General features: G+C 46.3%; 1 protein-coding gene across 5 annotated transcripts in view; it reads right to left on the reverse strand.

The window, feature by feature from the left end:
• The window catches only part of Nedd4 (NEDD4 E3 ubiquitin protein ligase), a 91,421-nt gene that overhangs the window by 19,320 nt on the left and 50,638 nt on the right, over window positions 1–21,463 (reverse strand). For 2 of the 5 annotated variants that reach the window (XM_060384776.1, XM_060384778.1), the window contains 8 exons: window positions 21,101–21,151; window positions 19,621–19,682; window positions 17,644–17,746; window positions 12,171–12,337; window positions 9,303–9,420; window positions 9,064–9,228; window positions 5,353–5,418; window positions 2,858–2,977 (listed from right to left, as the gene is read on the reverse strand). In XM_060384776.1, coding sequence (XP_060240759.1) covers window positions 2,858–2,977; window positions 5,353–5,418; window positions 9,064–9,228; window positions 9,303–9,420; window positions 12,171–12,337; window positions 17,644–17,746; window positions 19,621–19,682; window positions 21,101–21,151 — 852 coding nt within the window. Of the gene's footprint in view, window positions 1–1,003; window positions 1,205–2,857; window positions 2,978–5,352; window positions 5,419–9,063; window positions 9,229–9,302; window positions 9,421–12,170; window positions 12,338–17,643; window positions 17,747–19,620; window positions 19,683–21,100; window positions 21,153–21,463 lie in introns of all 5 variants that reach the window. The other 3 variants (XM_021637982.2, XM_060384777.1, XM_060384775.1) reach the window with 3 other exon arrangements.

Genomic DNA, 21,463 nt, shown 5'->3' on the forward strand with positions numbered 1-21,463 from the left:
GTTGGTGATGAGCTAAACATCAAACAACTAAGATGTAAACTAAAAATATCAGGACTCATCTGTTCCTTCAGAGGGCCAGGGTATGTGGTCTGAGCACCCATGCCGTGGCCTACAACCATCTGTAACTCTAATCCCAGAGGACCTGATGCCCTCTTCTGGCCTCCACTGTTGCTCAGGCATACATGTAGGCAGTCATACACATAAAATAATGTAAACAAATTCTAACAGCAACAAAAAAAGATCTGTCTGGTAGTATTAATAAATGAGATAGAAACTTGCAAGTGCTTTGAAATTAGAAAAGTCTCATATAAAGGTAGAAAATTATTACTAAAAAACTTTCTAAGCTTTTATGACCAGTGAGCCAAAAACTGGAAACAGGAAATAAATTTGACACCTTATAAAATCTAATCTCAAAAAGGAGCATAAATATACTTTGCATACAAACGCTATTATTAAGACTCCCTGAAGCTGGGGGTGTAGCTCAGCTGGAAAGCACTTGCATTCCCAGGGCTGGAGTGATGGCTCAGTGGTTAAGAGCAGAGGCTGTTCTTCCAGAGGACCTGAGTTCAGTCCTCAGCACCCACATAACTGCTCACAACTGTCTGCAATCCAGCTCTAAGTGATCTGACTCCCTCATACAGACATACACGAAGGCAAAACACCAAAGTACATAAAACAAAAAATAAAACAAAACAAAAAATAAATAAAAACAAGTGCTGGCTTTCATTCCTAGCACCACAGGAACGGGGCCTCATGTGTGGAACCTCAGAGGTGGAGGCAGGAAAATCAGAGTCCAAGCTCATCTTCAGTTATACAGCAAGTTCTAGGGCAACCTAGGCTACATAAGACTTCACCTCAGATAAAAGCCAAAAACCCACCCCCAGAACGAAGACTTCGACATGTAATGCACTTCCTAGGTGGAAAGGCAGGCTGCACTCACACACGTGACAGGATACAGAAGTGGCTGCTGCTATCAACTTAAAGTGAGGAGCGTGGAAGTTACCCAGCTGGTGGTCTTGGTGTTGTGGTCAATAAAGAAAGGCCTCCCGTTTGGTGCATGCCGGACTTCCCAACCTTTGGGAAGGAATGCTTGCTGAGTGCCAGATGGCGGGCTGGCCTGGTGAGCAGGGTCACTGGTGGGGAGCTGTGGCTGAGGGCCTGCGGAACTCTGGCTTGATGGCCGCTGACTGCTCTCCACTGGGGCCTGGCGTATTAATTAAGTCATACTGTAAAACTATCGAGCACTCACAAGTAAATAGTGTAATTAAAACAGCTAGCTTAACCTGTATAAAGAAGGCGCACTTGTAAAGCAGTCCTAGACATTTGAGGCTAATTCTTATTTTTATTATGAGAAGGTGTGTGTATGAGTACATGAACATGAGCACAGGGGCCTGTGGAGAGGTCAGAGGCGTTGGATTCCCTCGAGCGGAGTTACAGATGAGTGCAAGGCCCTGATGTGGGTGCTGGCACTGAACTTGAGTCCTCTGGAAGAGCGGCAGGTGCTCTTAAATCACTGAGCCATCTCTCCAGGCCCAAATCACCAACATTTTAATCTTTTCCCCCCTGAATTTTAAGTAAAGTTTTATATCAAACTTTGTTTCTATAATAATTTAGTAAACTCATACCAATTTCCTCAGCTAATGGACACATGGTAAGATGACTGTTAACTGCCCTGGTGGACATCTGTCCAGGCCATGCAGCCAACAGTAAGGATACAGTGTCTAGAGCAGAAAGCTAGCTTTGGCCCTTAAGAGTCACAATGGAAACAGCAGCACAGAAACAGCCTCAGGGCCTGTCAGGCAGCTGAGCGGGCAAAGGTGCTTGCTGCTAAGCCTGAGGATCTGAGTTTGATTCCCCAGAACCCACATGGCAGAAAAGGAGGACAGACTCCTTTAAGTTTTCTACACACACACACACACACACACACACACACTGTGGTGCCCAACCGCAATAAATAAATAAATAAACATTAAAAAAAAATCTCAGTGATAAGAAATGGTGATAAGATAGAATAAACATGCTATCAGTCCAATACAAGGAAGACCTAGCAATTATAAACGTCTTTTAAAATTTTTTTATTTATTTTCTTTTATCTGTACGGGTGTTTTGCTTCTATGTATGGCTATGTACCAAATGCATGCAGTGCCCATGAGGGCTGGAAGAGGGCATGTGTGTCCTCTAGAACTAGTTCATGGATGGTTGTGAGCCCTCATGCGGGTGCTGGGTACTGAACCTGGGTCCTCTGCAAGAGAAGCCAGTGCTCTAAACCATTGAGCCATCATTATAAAATTTCTCCACCCCATAATTATACAGTTCCTTTAGATACCAATCACCAGGACCACCTTTTAGCCAAATATCTAACAAGGGCACCGGGAGATGCCTCGGTGGATAAAGTGTTTGCCAATAGTGTGAAGACCAGAGCTGAGATCCACGGCACGCATAAAAGGCAGGCGGCCCGGTGGCCAGCTATGATCCCATCGTCTGAGAGAGACCAGATCCCAGACCTCCAATTTCAGCAAAATACCCTGACTCAATAAAAGACATGGAGAGCAACTGAAGAACACAGAGCCAATTCAAAGCCTCCACACAAACATGCTTTCTCATGAGCACGCACAGCCAAACACACACACATAATCCCACACGCATGCGCACCAACACACAGACATATGTACACCAAAACAAAACAACACACTCACTGAGCGTACAGTCATCCGAAGGACCAGATTATTACCATTCGATCTGCTTCATGTAATAACAAGGGGTGGTTCGTCTGGACGCTCACCACAGGAGACAGATCAAGCAGAGGACACTGCAAGTGTGAGGCCTGCGCTCAGCGGGAAGGCTGAGAGAGGAGTACCTGCATGGTGGGCTTGGCCCATGTGGTGGTTCTAGAGTTGTGGTCTACGTAGTACGAACGTCCTCTCTCATCCTGCTTCTCTTCCCAACCTGGTGGCAACCCAGATGAAGTAGGCAGAAGCTAATAAATACAACAAAATGACTCCGGGTTAACCTGGGAGAAGACCTGACCGGGCCCCTGGCCTGAAGTAACCCCTATTTGATTCTGAACTAAAACCATGCATCAGAAGAGAAAACAGGCAGAAGACACATTTTAAATTTAGAACAGTGAACCTCATCGTAAATCATATTAAAAAAATAGATAGCAATTCACTTGGGAGGAAAGAAAACAGACACCGAACATGATAAAACATGTCAACACTAGCAGCCATATATTTAGGGCTACACACACACACACATACACACACACACACACACGCACATGCGTATACAAGCTGATGAGATTACTGTTAACACTAGTCCACTTTGCTGACGATTAAGTTGAGGCTTTGGAAAGGAAGCAACTTCTGTGCCACTACTTCTAAGAAAAGGATCTGAGGTCTAAATCAAGGCACACTAACCTCAGAAACCACATAGGTGCTGGAGGGCAGAGGCAGGTGGAGCTCTGTGAGTCTGAGGCCACCTGATCTACCAAGTGAGTTCCGACCAGCCAAGGGCTACAGAGTAAGATCTTGCCTCTCCTTATACCTGCTCTGGGCTAACAGAGGAGCCAGACAAGACAGGACGGGGACCGCAAGACAGGCTATCAGGGTAGCACCTCCATGGCCTCTATGATTGGCTGTCATGTTGATGAGGCCAGTGGGCTTCAAGGTCAGGTGGCCCCCTCATGCTCAGCACAGGAAGGGAAGGAATCCTTTTCAGTATGAAACCATCTTTCTCATCTCTGACAGATAAGCCACCCTCCTTAGTGCTGATCCTGGACCTCAGCACCCCCTTGCTGTAATCCCATGAAAACATAACCCTCACTTCTCAAAACCGATATAAAGGCTGACCTTCAAAGATGCAGTAATTGGTGGGAAGGGGGAGGTACTTTCAGGAGGAGAAATAGGATGTGTATACAGATAAACGAGAAAAAGCATTAATTGGGCATGTGGAAGAAGGCAGACAGGGGGCAGGCCAGCAGGTGGCAGGCCAGGGGAAGGGCAGGCTGAAGAGGCAGGAGCCTCAGAGGTTAATTCTATTTGAAAACACAAGCAGGACTAGGTACAGCTCAGCTGGTGGAGCGTTCTCCTAGCATTCTGGAAGCTCTAAGTTTGATCTCCAGAACTACACAAATCAAGCATGGTGGCAAACGCTTGTAATTCTACCATTTGGGTGATGGAGGCAGGAGGATCAGGCAGAAGGAAGGCCCAGGGTACATAAGATCCGGTCACAGTCAGTGAGACCTTGGCGGAAGGAGAGGGGAGTCAGGAAGAAGCCAGGAGGATCACTATGGAGATGGCAATCTCCGCTGCCTGGTAGACCAAGACCAACGGGGAGGGAGGTGCCAGGAGGTGAAGAGCCAACCTGGCCGTGGGCACACACTGGACTGAGCGACGGATGTCCCTGACTAGACAACTCACGCAATGGGCAGATCTCGCAGCTGGGTATGTGTCAGTGCACAGCTGGACACTGTGTATCTCGTGTAGGGTAGCTGTGGCCCACCCCCTCCCAGCAGCACAGAGATACATGTTGGAGGTTGGTAACATGTTGGGGGCATGTTACTGGCCCCCAAGCTCTTGTCTCTCTGCTCAGAAGAGCACATTCTCACGTAAACCTATCCTTGTTGTGTAAAACCTGCCTAAGTCATTACACCTGACTGGTTGATTAGACAGCCTATACCTGGGCAGAACAGAATGGGGGAGGCGTGGCTGAGGTTCCCGGGCTTTTGGGTTCAAGAGAATCACGGGAAACAGATGGACAGGAAGAGGAGGAAGGAGGATGTTACGATGGGTTAGCAAGGCCAAAGAAACCACGTGGGCCAAAAGAAAGGATTCCAATCATGGCGTTAAAAGGCCCAGATAAAAAAATACAAGCAAGTGCCATGGAATTATGTAGGGAAGGTAGACCAGATGAAGAGGATTAAGGTGGATGGCATTGGGTGGGGGCTGGGAGATGGATGGTGAGGTTATGAGACAGTGTAGGTGAAATACCTGCCCGGCCCAAGGTAAACAAGGCAATTATAAATCTAACAGGTGTCTGTGTCTCATTATTTGTGACAGCGGGTTAGATAATACTGCCGTGATAATCTTGAGACTAATAATAAACATTATATAGCCCATCACACTGATTTTTTTTTTTAACTTACAACAGCAGACACAGCTGAGAAGCCATATCCCACCAGCAGCACAGAGCCTGCTCTACCGGAGACAGTTCTCTGAGGCTTGCCTTCCAAGGCCGTGCCACGTGTCTCCTCAGTCTCCAACTGGGCCACTCAGTATTGTGATACGCAACAATTAAAAAATGGCTGAGTCTGGAAACTTTCATTCTTGGCGGAGGGGAGAGGGGAAAACTCACCACAGGAAGTGCAGGCTGTTCCTCGAAGATACAGGCTTGCACGCTGCCTCCTCTGCTGGAATGATTCTTCAGGGAGGAAACAAGCAGCATTTTTAGGCCTTCCCTCAGAGTGCAGGCAAGGTGGCAAGGGTGAGGGCCAGAGAGCAGAAGAAAGCATGCCGGGGAGGGGGTGGGAAGGCCCACACGGGGGTGCCTTTGCTCTCCTCCCTCCACCCCCCAAAAAGAGGCAGTTCTTTGTACTTTCTGGTCCCTCTGCTGACAACTGGGCCTGGATATTCCCCGTACACACCCACTCTCGACTCACTCCTCCACCCTCGTCAGTCTCTCCTAGTGAGCGCTAAAATACCTTCACCTTTCCTGATAGTTCAGGTATGGCTTTTCTTGCTCGACCCAAATAAAAAATGTCACCATTTGTCACTGTAATTACGGCAAGTGGTGACACGGGCTTCCTGCTTCAAGCCTTATTTCCGTATGTCCAGACTGCCTGCTGCAGCCAGAGGGCTAGGTTGAGTCCCCTCGTTCTCCGGCTGACGCCGTCAGCGAATTTCAGCTACCACTTGGATGTACGGCACCAAACACAGTGCTTCCGCCCCTGGTCCTGCCCCTTCCTCATCTCCAGTCACTTCCCGCCTCACAGCCCGGCACTGGGCATTCCACTCCAATGACCTATTTCCTGGAAATACCTTATTTTTGTTACTAAATGACATCAAAACTTATGAACACACACACATGAAGTCAGAATATCCCAAATTTTTGTTTATGGTAACACTTGGTGAAACAATCTAAAGTTCATCACAACAGGAAAATGTGCTTTTAGGACATGCTGTACACGGGCCATGCCAGAACCTGAAGACTATTTTTGGTGATGTGAAAAGAAGCACATTGATATTCATGGAAACAGTCCAATTAGCAGGTAAAAAAAACATCACCAGAAGGCAGGAACCGAATGATCTCAAGGGAATGAGGATGTAGCTCAGACGTAAGACACATGCTTTGCATACATAAGGCTGAGTTTGAGCCACCCCAAACCAACGAACACAAAACAGTAGCACGCTCACGCACACACACTTACACACACCATTTAAAACTGCATATAGGGGTTGGAGAGATAACTCAGCAGTTGAGAGTGCTTGCTGCTCTCTAGAGAACCAGGTTTTGGGACTCAGCACCCATCAGATGGCTCACAATTACCTGTACCTCCAGCTTTAAGGGACCTTTCTTCTGGCCTCCACAGGTAACTACGCTCATGTGCACAAACCCATATACAGATACATATACACCATTAAAAAGAAATCTTCTATAAAAAATTCCAAGCGTATTCAAGTATATGTGTATACATGTATGTTTATGAATGTATATATAATGCTTAGGACACATATCCCCAAGCCATTAATAGCCACTTGAGGCTATTATTTGGAGGTAAGAAGGAAGAACCATTTATTATTTTGTAGCCTCAACACCGCCTCAGGTTTAAACACAGTCATGCAGCTGTTTAAAAATATTCTTAACATGTGGTGCTCGCAGACAGCCTAGACACGACAAGCGCATGCCACCTCACCTGGCTTTTATTTTACACGGGTTTTGGCATCATACTCGGGGCCTCATATTTGCATGGCAAATACTTTTCTGAGTCATCTCCCTATGCCAAATGTGTAAATCTGATGAACCCTCTCCCCAGACCCCTGACATGTGAATTACCTAAGTGAACGGTCAACAGAACAGGAGGGTGGAGGAAAGGAAAGGAGGCCGGTGGGCAGTGAGCTCATGGGCACTCATATGGGTAGGAACATCAACTGTGTGGTAAAGCTTCTTGAAGAAGGGGCTGAAAGTGAGCAAACACTGCCCACGGAGGTCCAACACTGAATGCTAGTTTTTCTAAGTGGTGTGAACGTGGCTGTGGACAAATAGGAATGGCTGGATTCCAATGACATCTTATTTATGGCAACAGGCAGCTGCAGATTTGGCCCACAGGGCACAGCAATGACCCTGCACTAGAATGGAAGTCCTGTGAGATCAAGGTGTTCTGTTCACTTTCTGACAGATGGACTCGCAGTGAGTGACTGGTTATGGTGCCCTGTGCCTGCCCAGCCCATAGAAAGCAGTCTCTGACTGAATAAGGCAGAGAACAACCAGAGCATCCACAGAGAGCCAACCCCGCCTTCTACTGAATCTGCCTCAATGATACAGATTAGAGAAAGCCAGCCAGAGTTTCTCACAGGGACGGTGCATGCTGGGATGCTTGCTTCTGGACTCTGCGGACGGCCAGCAAAACTGTCACCTCTCTCCCCATTTAATCCACGTGCCTCTTACCTACACTTGTGTACTGGTGACATCTGTGATGTATGTTAAAACTCACAGAGGGAATGGAGATGGGTCAAGCAGTTAAATGCGCTTTCTGCTCTTCTAGAGGACCTGGGTTCAGTTCCCAGCACCCACATGGTGGTTCATTAACTGTCTGTAACTCCCGTTCCAGGGGATCTGACACTGACTTCCAGCCTCTGAGGACACCAAGGATATATGTGGTATATATACACGCAATGAAAACACTCATTCATGCAGACATACACACACACAAGCTTAAAAAACAAAACAACAAAAACCCAAACCAAAAGAGAACAGAACAAAAGAACCAACTTATCTAATCGAGACAAGTAGCCTCCACCACCTAGAAACTGGCCTGGTACACACAGGTAGGAGCATGGCAAATACAAGTTGCCTTCTAAATTGTGTCTGAACACAGGCCAAACAACACTTGCTAAGCTGCAAAATAACAAACAGCAGTCATGGCCTGGCCAGTAAGTGCCTGCTCTCCTGCTACTCTTCCACTTACTGTGCCCTCAGCAGGGATCTGAGGCGCCCAGGCACGCCATTCTCCCCACCTCCCCACAGTATCCAGAGCTAACTCTTGTCACTCTTAACGCTCCTTTAAAATCACCCAAGGAGTCTAAGCCCATTGTCCTCCCTGACACCTCACGGAACACACGGAGTGACATGAGTAAGAAAGCCAGTTTCTGGTAAAAGTGTTTCAGGTGGGTTTGCAGAGGGGGTGACTAAGGGACCCTGAGGTTACAGCCACCAGTAGGATTATCTATGCTCGGCTCCATACTGTTACTGGGGTAGTAGAAAGTTTGGGCGTCTTCAAAAACTCAGTTTTGTTATGGAAACACGTTTTTGTTTTAATCCTAGGTGTGGGATGTGGGGCTGATTCCGATTGTCCACAGCAGGAGACTCTGCCTCATGTGGGCTCTGAGAAGGGGCCCTTCACCTCTGAGGATTTTGGAGAGGGAACAAATGACAGAGCCCAAAGAGAGAAAGAGGGCTCTGAGAAAGAAGGCTGCTGGCGCTCCCCCCTACTGTTCCTCGTTGCTATTGATGCAGTCTGACGAGAAGTTAGAGATATCCTGAACAAGACTGGGCTTGCCCCAAGGAGCCCAGCGACCCCTAACCAGCAGGAAGTAGTCTGAAGAGAACTACACCCCCTCTCCTCACTAACCTTTCTCTCCTACCTGGTGTTGGGTTGTTGGAAGGGGTTGGGATAAAGGGAGACAGAGGAAGAAGGAACTAAAATAAAATAGATGTAAAAAGTGTGGCTACACAACCACACTGTAAAGCCCCAACGTGTCATCACTGCATGCTATTTAAGACAAAAGGTTTACAAAAGACACAGCCGCTGAATCATATTGATGACAGGAAATCACAAAGCCATCTTACCGAGCTGGTGACGGGCTGGCCGGTGGCGGGATTTCCAAACACAGCAAGTCTGGCATCTAACTCTTCTGCAAGGCGAGCCTGTCCATCCACTTGACTCGACGGCGGCGACTGGACAGCCTGACCGCTATACACTGCATTATCCTCTTCTCGTATAACTTCCCAATTCTAGAAAGCACAGAATCCATGGTCATCCGCTGCTTAAAATGTGCTGCAGACGGGAACAAGGGAAGGGGCCATACCTCGGGGGACTCCCGGTTGTCAGGGCTGTCCACCTCCTCCGATATCTGCCGCCTGGTGGTAAACGCTCGCTGTGCCTGCAGCTGGATATCACCGTTCTCAGCATCTGTGAGGTCATCCCTAGGGCGGAAGTGTAAGAAGGCATCACTCCTGCCTCATTGCAGTGAGTATCATAATCAAACAGCCTACAGCTAGTGAATACTTGGATTGAATTTTCTGGTTTTGCTCAAAGGCAAAGGTCAGCATTTCACCATGCTGACCATACTATCAGCACATCACTAGCTGCTCGGGGAAGGGGCTGGGGCAGCGGAAGAGAAAGTGCCTTAGAAGTAGAAAGTCTCATGCAGATGTGTAACCAGCAGCTGATATTTAGTTCATCACCGTGCTTAGGACACTGTCCTAGTGTGCTTCTTGCAGCGATAAAGCAATGACTGAAGCAACCCGGGGAGTAAAGAGTTTCCTTTGTTTTACAGCTTCCAGTCATCATGACGGGAAGTCGGGGTGAGAATCTGGAGCAAGAGCTGCAGCAGCGACCTTGAAAGGATGCTGCCGACTGGCTTGCTTCCCAATGGCTTCTTAGCCTGCTTTCTCGTACAACCCAGCACCATCCACCCAAGGATGGCACAACCCACAGGGTGTTGGGCTCTCCCACATCAGTCATCATTCCAGAAAACGCCCCTCAGACATGGCCACAGGCACATCGGACGGAGACAATTTCTCAGTTGAGGTTTTCTCTTCCCACCTGACTCTAGCATGGGTCAAGCTGAGAAAACTAACCAGCACAGATCATGTCGGACATATTATTTACTATTGTTTTACCATGTTAACACAAGATTAAAATCCAAGGCAGTTCTAAAGTCAAATAACACCTTATGAAACAATTAACTGGTAGAATTGGTCTTTTATTTGGGGGGGGGGGGGAAGACAGGGTTTCTCTGTGTAGCTTTGGCTGTCTTGTCAATTCTGAGTGACCCAGAAGTTCAGCATCTTCTTTTGCTTTTACAAATATTCAATCCATTACCAACCACGGCCATCATAACAGTCCACAGAGCACGAGAACTGTCCCTCTGCCCAAAGCCACCACCTCCCTAATCCCCGAAGCTACAGGAAGATCCTTAATTTCTCTGTCGTAGCTGGTAAAAATATCAACTGTGACTAACTGTTCTAAGGAATGTTTAAAAATCTTTTCCACCTGCACACTGCCACCGGACATGGACCCTGGGCCACTCTGTGTGGCAGGCAGGTCTGTCTGTCTGTCTAAGACAGCAGCGTGGCTTTACAGATCTCCCACTGTGCAGCTGGTGTGTGGTCACGCAGACCCTGATGCCTCTGTGCTAGAGAGGGTGACCACTGGTCTACTTCAGGGGGACCTGAGAAGAAACAGGACCAACCTTCTTGGAAAATAGCAGATGTACATTTTTGGGAGGCGAACGTAAGAAAACTGTAAGTATGTGTCTGGCACCCAAAGACAAAAAACAGCATGTGAGATTACATGAAAAGGAAGATAAAGATATCTGATCCTGAAAGTGAGAAGAGCCTGGAAATCTATGCACAATTTTTGGTGGTTTTCTCGTTTGTTTTAGTGCTTGGGATTGAACCAAGGAACTTGAACCTGCTAGCCAAGCACTTTTCTAGTGAGCTAAACCTCTAACCCCAAATGAGATCACTGCAGTTTTATACTAAAGAAAGTCACCAAGAACATATGAGCATGAGTATATCAAAGGTTATTCCGCCCTTCTCTATGCATGTGGGAAGATCTGTGTCTACTGTTCAAACTGGAAGAGTTTTCAATAAAGGACCCTTATTAGTGGTTCCTCTGTAATTTAAAAATAGTTTATATTTTTAAAATGAAGTATTGGGGTTGCTGCGGCAAAGTGCTTGCTGAACATGAACAAAACACTAGGGACAAACTTTAGCAGCACAAACACATTGCAGAAGATTTTAAAAATCTTTTTACATTTTAACAGCCCACCACGAACATTTCTGTAATGTGTGCATGTACTTGGTACACAGACATGCACGTGGCTGAACACTCATACACGTAAAATATGTAAGCTGAGGCTGGTCTCAACCTTGCTATAGTTAACAATGAGCTTGCGAGCTTGAGAGCTGGCGAGATGGCTCAGCGGTCAAGAGCACTGGCTGCTCTTCCAGAGGACCTGGGTTCCATTCCTACCACCCACATGGCAGCTCACAATCGTCTGTAACTCCTGTTCTAGGGGATCTGACATGCTTACAGAGACATACATGCAGTCAAAACACCAATGTATGTAACATTGAAAAAAAAAAAAAAGGGTCAGAGGGATGAGCTTGAGCCTCTGATCTTCCTGCCTCCACCCTTCAGCACTGGAGCACTGGGTCCGCACCACCCCGCTCCATTTTCTGTGGTGCTGGAGATGGAACTCAGGGCCTCTTGCACGGCAGGCAAGAACTCCACCAACGGAGCCACAGCTGCACCTTGAGCAATTTTAAAGGTTTTTTTATTACACGTAATTGACTTTTGTTTGCTGTTTCTTATGTGCGTGTGTATAGGGGTGAGCACAGTATACGTGTGGTGGTCAGGGGACAGCTTTTGGGACTATGTTCTCCCTGTCCCCTACGTGGGCCCTGGGGGTCTCCCTGTCCCCTACGTGGGCCCTGGGGGTCACACTTAGATAGTCAGGCTGGGTGGTAAGTGCTCGTTCACACACTAAGCCATCTCGCTGGCACCCAAATAATCAAATCATTTAAAAAAAAATCTTAGCTAAGACAGCAGGTTTTCAGTGGTGGTTATCTAACAGTTTAGGGCTCCCTAGGCCACCAAGAGCCTACTCGAGCCCCTGGCGTCAGCATGCAAAGCAGCAGCAAAATATAACCAGACTGGCACATACTCAGGGCTTGGTCTTTTCCACTGTGTCCTTCTAGAGTCATGGTTTACATAGTAGGTCCTTCCAAGGACATCCTGCCTCTCTTCCCATCCTGGAGGCAGGGGAGAGGGTTCTGGTGGATGCTGCAAATGGGTAGCAGCATCTGGTTGGTCCAAAACAACCCAGCCAGGCTGAAAGACAGAATGCAAGCAATTAACTTGACGCTTGGCTTAATTTCACGTTTTATTCTAGATACTGTGCATAAACAGAATTAGTACATGCTCAACTCATAAGCCCCAAATGTGACTATTCTGTAACCAAGGCTTTCCTGCAAAATGGTGAGCATTTAAATTTCGCTTGCGAATGCTTTAAACTTTTTCAAAAAACCTTAAATACCAACCAATCATCCAAACAAACAAAGGACAAAATCAAATCCTTGCAAAAAAACAACCAACAACAAAAATCAAACCCTAAACCCTTTAAATAACTGAACAAAGATGTGAGGTTGGAAGGTGCTGAGGACCGAAACCACCTGATGCTGGCCACTCCCTAAGCCACAAGAAGCTGAAGAAGGCAGTGGAGGGGCCTTGCTGGCCATCATCTCTCCCACTGAGAAATCGCCTTGCTCATGGTGGAAAGAGCGTCTGAATTTGATTCCCAGAACCCTTATCAGGCAGCTAACAACGCCCATAACTCCAGTTCCAGGGGATCTGACACCACTGGGGTCCACAGGACCATGCAGTTAAGCACTTAAACCCACATACTCACACACACAAATTTTTTTTTTTAAACTTCTAATGGGGGCTGGCTGACTGGGTATAGCTCAGTTCATATAGTGTGTACCTAGCATGCATGAAGCCCTGTGCTCCATCCCCGACACCACAAACGAACAAGACATAGCCAACATCATCCTAAGAAGGAAGAGACGCATGGAGTCTGCAAGAGACGACATTCTAGGCCGCAGCCGTCAGCACTGAGGGGCACACACAGCTCAGAACAGGCAGGGAAACGCAGAAGGAACAAAACTCAGAGAACCTCAGAGTACGATAAACCTTTTAAATCTGTGGGGAAATGGGGAGATTATTTAGAGAATGGGCACTTGTTGCGGAAAAAAATTTAATTTGGATCCCTAACTAGTAACTTATACCAGGATATCCTACAGACTGAACAATGTTCAAATGTTAAAAAAGCAAACCTGGCGAGTGCTAGAACAAATTTGGAGAAAGTGAAAGCAATATATTCCGAGAAGCTGTTAAGTATGACAGCAAACCCGGAAAGCACAAAAGAGAATTCTACGTGTGACCTGGAAAACCGCAAACATGTAAGTGCCCAAGCCCTGTGAACCAAAGTCAAACAAGACTGATTGGAAAGGCCTCTGCCACTATGACAGGCACACACAATTTCATAGAGACTGGGCTTCTGTCCCCTTTGTTGGCAATGCATGTGCAGGCAGAAGCAGGCCAGGAAGAGAGTGCTCCATCCTTGGGGGTCAAGAAGAGATGTGGGAGGCAGGGGCTGAGGAAGAAGAGGGGATGAGGGGCAAGAAGAGGGAGACAGGAGAGTTACTTGGGCAGGGATTCTGCACAGGAAGTTAAAGTAAGTTCCTTCTCATGTATTCCTCTCCTTGTTCTTTTCGCTTCTATGAGAGCTGAGGCCTCATTTTTTCCTTTTAGTTCAAATTCCACTCTCTTCCTCTTACTTCACCTTTATTTTTTGTGTTTTCCTTTTCGGTATATGATCATAAAACACTGCCTTATAAAAGAAAATCTAATCTTGTGTATACGGGGTCAAACTGCATCTCCTCAGGCCTTGGCCTCAGAAGGTGTGATGCGAGTTTTTGACAGAGCCTTCTGGAAGAGAGTTTAGCTCAAGATTTCCTTTTTCCGTTATTCACTCACTCACTTTTATGCGTTTAGATGTTATGCCTATGTGTATGCATGCAGGACCCACAGACAGCAGAAGGCACTGTGTCCCCTGGAACTGGAGTCACAGATGGTTGTGAGCCACCACATGGGGGCTGGGAATTGAACCCAAGACCTCCAGAAAAGCAGCCAGTGCTTTTAACCACCTCGTCACATCTCACATCTCTCTAGCCCTGAGATTTCTTCACTGAATGTGGCCAATGGTTACTTTCCTTTCAGATTAATAAAACTTACCAATAATATAAGAAAAAAGACACAAAGGAGGACTACAGAGAAAAAGGAAGCGGCTGTTGAAGGAGGTGATGGGGAAGGAGGGAGGTAAAGGAAGACGGGCCGTGATCAAGGCACATCGCACACATGCAGGTCTGTATCCAAAGTGAAAGGAGCCTTCTGTGAGTAAGAGACAAGAACCAGACAGGGTATTTAAGAAGGCACCGTTCCACTGCTGAAATGAGTATCAGAGACTGGAGAGATGGCTCAGTGGTTAGAGCTTACAGCACTCAAGTCAGGCGACTCACAAGTGCCTCTAAGACTGACCCAGAGGACCTGACGCCCTCTGGCCCTCACAGGCACCTACACAGTGCATGTAACTCCAGAGTACTTTACCTTTTAACAAGTTAAAGTTTTTTTTTTGTTGTTGTTTTTGTTTTTTTTTAAGGAAAATAAAACTATTTAGAACTAAGACATAGTACCAAAGATTTTTCTTAATTTTGTGTGTGTGTGTGTGTGTGACTACATGTGAGAGGGAGAGCACATGTGTGAGAGAGTGTCAGTGTGTATGTGCGAGTGTGTGTGAGTGGTGGAGTGTGTGTGTATGTGTAAGGGCGCACGCACACTCGCCATGCACATGGAGGTGTCAGGAGGCTTGTTTGTGGAGTTGGTTCTCCCCTTTTACTCACTGTGTGGGGTCTTTCTTGTTATCTCTGCCACTGAGGTGCACACACCGAGCTAGCTGTCTTTTCCTGCCTTGCTAAGAAATGCTACCACGTGGGTTGTGAGGGCGGGACTCAAACTCAGGTCTCTGACCCAAGAATATTTCTTTGAAAATGGGTATTTCTCTCTTAAAGATCTGCTTTAATGCTGTCCATGCAACTTAACTTAGGGCTTTAAAAAAATGAAATGGTTTCAAGTTTGAGAAAGTACAACTGTGTCTCACACGCTCCTGGAAAAGATAATGTTTTCCATCTTCGGGTAGAATTCTTCCCTAAGAAACATGGATTATCTATTTCCCTCATAAAATAATTTTCTACAAGTCAAGGAATCCTAATTACTAGTCTCAAAGCCAATATGCAAATACCTACAATTTAACGGAGTCAAAGGAGCCAGAAGGCAAGTACAAAACGCTTAGATAAACATTTTACCCTAATCTGGTAAAATTCATACAGCGCACACCAAGATGCAAACAACACAAAGGCAACGTTACACAACGGCTGCTCACAGCCACCCTGTACTCAGAAATGCAAGCTGCCCAGAGCAAGCCTCCCTCCAAAATTACAATTGTTTTCTTCAAATAGCAGAATTTTAAATATTTAGTCACAAACTAGATGTCAAAGCACCAGGCAAGACTTCTTTGGTCTCTGGCTGCCCAGAAGATAAATAAGCACATTTGTGTGTCTGAATTCCTTGGCCTTTTCGTAAATAAACGACACGCTTACATCTCCTGAAATTATAAGGTGGACTCTGAAGGAATTCAAACATTGCGATGGGAGGCCGCAGCATGAAGCGAGGCCAGCCTACACCACAGAAGCAAACGGTGAATGAGGTGCCTGTGATCGAGGGCAGGCAGACCCTGGAGCAGGTTCCTGAGGAATGAAGTGCTGCTGAATGGCTAAGTCTCTGGGAGAGCCTTTTCTTTCCTCACAGCAGGCACTCTTCATTTCAAACAGAATTCCACGACACAAGATACCCTCTCAGCCACAATGCCACATACAGACATTCAAACCCCCAAAAGTCTCTTGACAGCTTAAAAGCTGAGCCAGTGAGACCGCTCCAGGGGTAAAGGCACTTGCTGCCGAGCCTTATGACGACCCAAATTCAGTCCCGGAGACCTTCACAGTGGAAGGAGAGAATGAACTTCTCCAAGTTGTCCTCTGACTTCTACCAGTATACCATGGAACATGAACACACACACACACACACACACACACACACACACACACACTCAGAGGGAGGGAAAAATAACGAATGAATGAACAGGGGCTAAAGAGATGGCTCAGCAATTAAGAGCACTTCCTGCTCTTTCAGAGAATTTGGGTTCAATTCCCAGCAATACATGGCAGCTCACAATGGTCTATAACTTCAGTCATGGGAGATCTAAATCAGCACCTCCGACCTCATGAACACCAAGCCTACACACGTATGAACACACATTCAGGTTAAACACCTACATACAACAAACAAACAATTAAAATAATTTTAAAAAAGAAGTGTACTTTTGAAAAGTCATTGTAAGGAAAAAAAGACAAACATCAGAAGAAAGGGTAATCAAGATGGTTGATAAGTATTTAAGAGCGGGTGGGTAACACACTTCAGTCGCCAAATTAGGGGTTACCTGCAGCTATGATTTAAGAAAAAAACAACCTTCCTTCTACTCTCAGACATTCCTCTACAAAGCAAAATCTCACTAAGGCATTAAATAAATGCCCAAAGCCTTGCTAATTCACTTCCTATTTAGAACATTCTTTATCAAAGCACCCAGGGACATGAGCTAGAGCCCAGACCTCAGGGAGGTCCCATGGCTTCATAGCTCCTGTGGAGATCGGAGCAGACCCTCAGCCTTAGGAGACAGCCTGTGAAGAGAGCACACACAACAGAGACCCTTCCAGAACAGTCGGGGGAAGCAGACTGTCCGTGCTACCTGCTCCTGAACTCTGCGTCAGGGGACCCTGGGAAGGAGGTGGGCTTTGTCTTTACAAACCTAGGGAAGAAACTCTAAAGGTGACCTGCTGCGGCCACATGGCTGTGGGGAACAGAGCTTGCTCCTGGGGCTCAGCTGTCACTGACCCTGAGGCTCTCTTCCTCCATGTGCCCAGATGTGTAAAGCGCTGTCCGGGCACTGGGCTGGAGCTTTCTGTTAATCTCGTCATCAATGAAAAAAGAACCATGGACTTATATTTACTTCAAATGAACATGACAAGAAAGGCAACAAGAAGTACACATGCTAAGGCATTCTTTTATGATACATATTATGCTAATACATTATACATATTAAAACAGCATATGATAGTAATTTTAGTATAGTAAGATGCCTATAGATTTAACTTTACAAATACTAAATAATCTTATTCTACAGGAGACTAGGACATGGTTTTGAGAAACTGAACAGTCATTTGTATAGTGACAACACTTGCACTGATAAATACTGTATTTTCGATTGTCTAACCATTAGGTCTAATAGCAGCCATTCTATAGACACCTTCAGAGGGAAGAACTGCTTGATGAACACTGGGTCAAGTCAACATCCTGGTGATTTTTATTGCACGCGTTAGTTTCTGTGAACATTATTTTTCTACCAAGTACGTAGAAAGACATCAGATAGGCCCCTTTCAGCTTAAGCAAGTATTTCGGAATCTCACCTCTAACTCCTCAACCTGATCTCCATTCTCCTCTTCCGAGCCATTGGTTTTAGGTAAGTAAGTCATTTTTAATCTCAGATAACCTTTAACTCTTGACTTGTGACTGTGGAAAAAACAAAACAAAACAAAACACAATTATTCAGGAAACTTGAACACTAAGAAGAAAGCACGGTTTGCTGAATTACAGAACACCTGCTGGCAATGAAGGGATCTCCTCGGGGAGGCTCAAAGGCAAGTTTCTGTAAAGAGAGCACAGATTGGTCAGAGAGGACAGGGGTGAAAAAGGAAAGGGACTGGGTAAAGAGGAGGAGACGAAGGAAGGGGGACAAAGGGAGGCTGTGGTCCTCCGAGTAAGGTGCGGGGGCGGTGAAGTGAGAGACCAGAGAAAACCCAGCTGGCTCGTGGTCTGGGATCCTCGATGGGAGAGGATGTGACCCGGCAGAGCAGAAGCCCAGGGAGCTTTGCTGCAGCGCAGTCAATGCACACAGGAGAGGATTTTTTTTTTTTAAAGATATTCTACAGAGTTTCTAGCAGGTCAACAAAAAAGAGGGAAAATATTTGCTTAGCTATTCTTGGTATGCACACATGCAATCAATCCAAAACTAAAGGGGAAAAGAGAGAAAGATTCAACTCCTAGGCTCCTACAGGAATTAAATGCAGGGTTTCTCTCACAGAAAGAATAGATGGTAAAATACAGAAACGTGGGCTCCTCAAGCCCGTCATGCACCGTTCAAATGTATGTCTTAGTTTGAAGGAATAAAGTAAATGCTAGTTTTCACAAACGGGTTATGGCTTGTGATGATAAACCACACATTCTACATGGACTTTACTTGGCAAATTAGCACAAAAGACCAAAAGGAGTTTTGTTTACAACTTAAAATTTAAGTTTTCGGGGGCTGGAGAGACGACTCATTGGTTAAGGGCACTATCTGCTCTTACAGAGGACCCAGGTTCAGTTCCCAGCACCCATGTGGTGGCCCACAGACGTCTATAACTCCAGTTCCAGGGGACCTGCTGTTCTCTTCTAGCCTTCTCCAGCACTATAAGCAGGTAAAACACTCAGACACAAAATAAAATGAGTGAGTCTTTTAAATTAAAAACGAAACCATGTAATTCAGTTCAGAAAAACGGAATCAGAAGTCTGCTTTTTGGGTTTAAATACTATTCTCTGTTCATGCTATTTTCTCTGAAATATTTTTTAATTAAATTTTATAAAATATAGGTAATTTTCTTCTGAATTTCTTCTTGTGGCTATCATGTTAGACATTTGTTTTAATTGAATTACAGCTATCTACAGGATAAATATAAGGGGGAATTTTTTTTCCTGCTTTCTGTATCTATTTCAGAATCTTATTTGCAATGAGAACAAAGTACTTTTACATTTTTTAAAGATTTATTTTGTTCTTACTTCTATGAATGTGTGCCTCTGTTTGTGTGTATTTTGTATGTCCTTGTGTGTGACCACAGACACCAGGAAAGCATCAGATCCCCCACAGCTGAGGCTGTGAGCCACACAACATGGGTGTTGGGCCCCCAAAAGACTAACAAGCACTGAAAACACCTGAGGCCTCTTCAGGTCAACTCGGTATGTTTCAAGATCTGAAATAAGTAAGCCTTTTAAAAGGAATAAATAATGCAATATATGTGAATGGCTTATTTACGGTGCATTTAAATCCTGGGTTTTCGAAAAGGAGGATAAAGGTTCATGACACTAAAGGCTTAGTGTGTGTAGCTGGAGGGATGGCACTGGGTTTAAGAGCACTGGCTGCTCTTGCGGAGGACCCCGGTTCAGTTCTCAGTGTCCACACGACAGCTCACACAGTCTGTAACTCCAGTCCCAAGGAAGCCAACACCCGCTTTAGGGCTCCTTGGGCACCGCGCACTCATGGTGTACGCTCAGGCAGACGCATCTTCATAAAATAAGAACCTCAAAAGAAAAATCAAGCTCAATGTGCTATAAATCTTATATTTACTGACCTTCTTGGATGGAGAACGAAATCCTTGAATGTATATGGTCTCTCCATTCTCGGGTTTTCTGTCTAAAATGAGAAAGGGGTTTAAGGACTTTCAAGATTATTGATGAACTGTAATGGAAGGCGTGACTGAAGAATGAGAAAGGCAGTTTTAACTTGTCAAGAGGGTCGGCTGGCAACCCCATGGCTATTGCTTCCTGCACAAGAAGACCCACAACTAAGTGGTGAATGGGGAGGGCGGGATGGGATGTGGGGGCAGAGAGGGAGTGTGGGGGTGGAGCGGGTGTGGGGAGGGGCGGGGTGAAGCGTGGGCGGGAACGGGCAGGGTTGGTGGTCAGCAGGGTGACAGTGCAGTGTGGGGACAACCCTGCACGGGAGGAGCAGGGGATATGCATAATTCCCGGAGCTTGGCTTGGTTAGAACGTAGAGAGAGTTCTACAGCCCAGACATAAACAGTCTGGAATGTAAGAGCAGGTCAAACATTGTGAGAGCCTATGATCACTAAACGCTGCAGGGCCTGGAGTCTCCATCCAACAGCTACAGGAGCGACGTTTTCTCTCTTCACCCTCTGCTCTTCTTCTTACTTCTCTACTCCTCTGCTACCCTCTGTGCCTTGAAACGCTATTTACTTATTTATTTGCAGGAAAGTTCTCACTATAACACCAGGCTGGCATCAATGTTCTAATCTTCCTGCCTCAGCCTCCCGAGTATCAGGACCACAGGTACAGACCTGCCGCATACAACATGAAACTATTTCCTTAAAAATCCGTGACGTTCTTTTCTTGGTTCTTTTCCACTCTGTCTTCTGACTTTCCTTTGGCCCACCCATGCTGGCTAAGGTTTTCTACCTGGCCCCTCACCTCTCTTACTTGAATAGTGAAAGCCCTCAACCCTGTTTCTTTTCCCTACACAATGTACTTGTCCACTGCTACTAACTGCCCACCTCAAACTTTCATTTCTCTGGTTTTCTACTGAAATCAAATATGTCCAAAAGTGCACCATGTGTCTAGACCCACCAGGAGCCAGAAGAGGACCCTGGATCCCATGGGCCTGCGGGTTCTGGCGGATGTGAGCTGCCGAGTGCCGTGAACTGAGCTCCAGTCCTCTTAGGCACTGGGCCATCTCTCCAGCCCCCAGTGACACCTGATGCTGAAAGGCTTCCAAAGCCTTTATCACTGCTGTGTTTCCAACTCGGTTCTTAAGGGTGTTCACTGTCATGAAGTCTACTTCCCGACCGTGAGCCGAGGCTCTTGCTGTTCTGCTTACGGGGATAATCCCAAACCCTTTAACTCGTCTCCACTCTGCTAACCAACCCCAGTAGCTGTGTTTCTTGTTGGAGCTCATGTATGGAATCTCAGAGAAGAGTGAAATGGAAAACTGAGGTGAATTTCAGGAAACAGCTTGTACACCCAACACTCATGTTAGCAGTTATTAAATTACCAATCACACACACAAACCCCACAATCAGGGACGCCTATACTAACCGGTAAAGGATAGAGAGGGACGTCCACTTGACCTAGGAAATCATCTCTTGTCTGTAAAAGGAAGGAGAAGCAGCATTACCGATACAGTCAATGTCACCATTACGCTTCGATGAGAAACACCACTCTCGCACACGAACGCCGTTGTCTGAGGTTGTCTGAGCCCCTGCAGCACCGGCGGAAAGTCAACGGGGAGGAGCGCCAACTGACATGCTGCGGCCCCTGGCAGGGCAGCAGCCGCAAGCCAGCCCTCCTGCAGGTAATTATTGCACACTTAGGCCAAGTGCACCGGGATGGCTGCAGAAGCAGGAGGAGCCAGGCCTGAAGGAGGAACCGAACCATGCTGGGGAGGAGCCACAGTCCCAC

The sequence above is a fragment of the Meriones unguiculatus genome, chromosome 6 (assembly GCF_030254825.1).
Source record: "Meriones unguiculatus strain TT.TT164.6M chromosome 6, Bangor_MerUng_6.1, whole genome shotgun sequence".
Lineage (NCBI taxonomy): Eukaryota > Metazoa > Chordata > Mammalia > Rodentia > Muridae > Meriones > Meriones unguiculatus.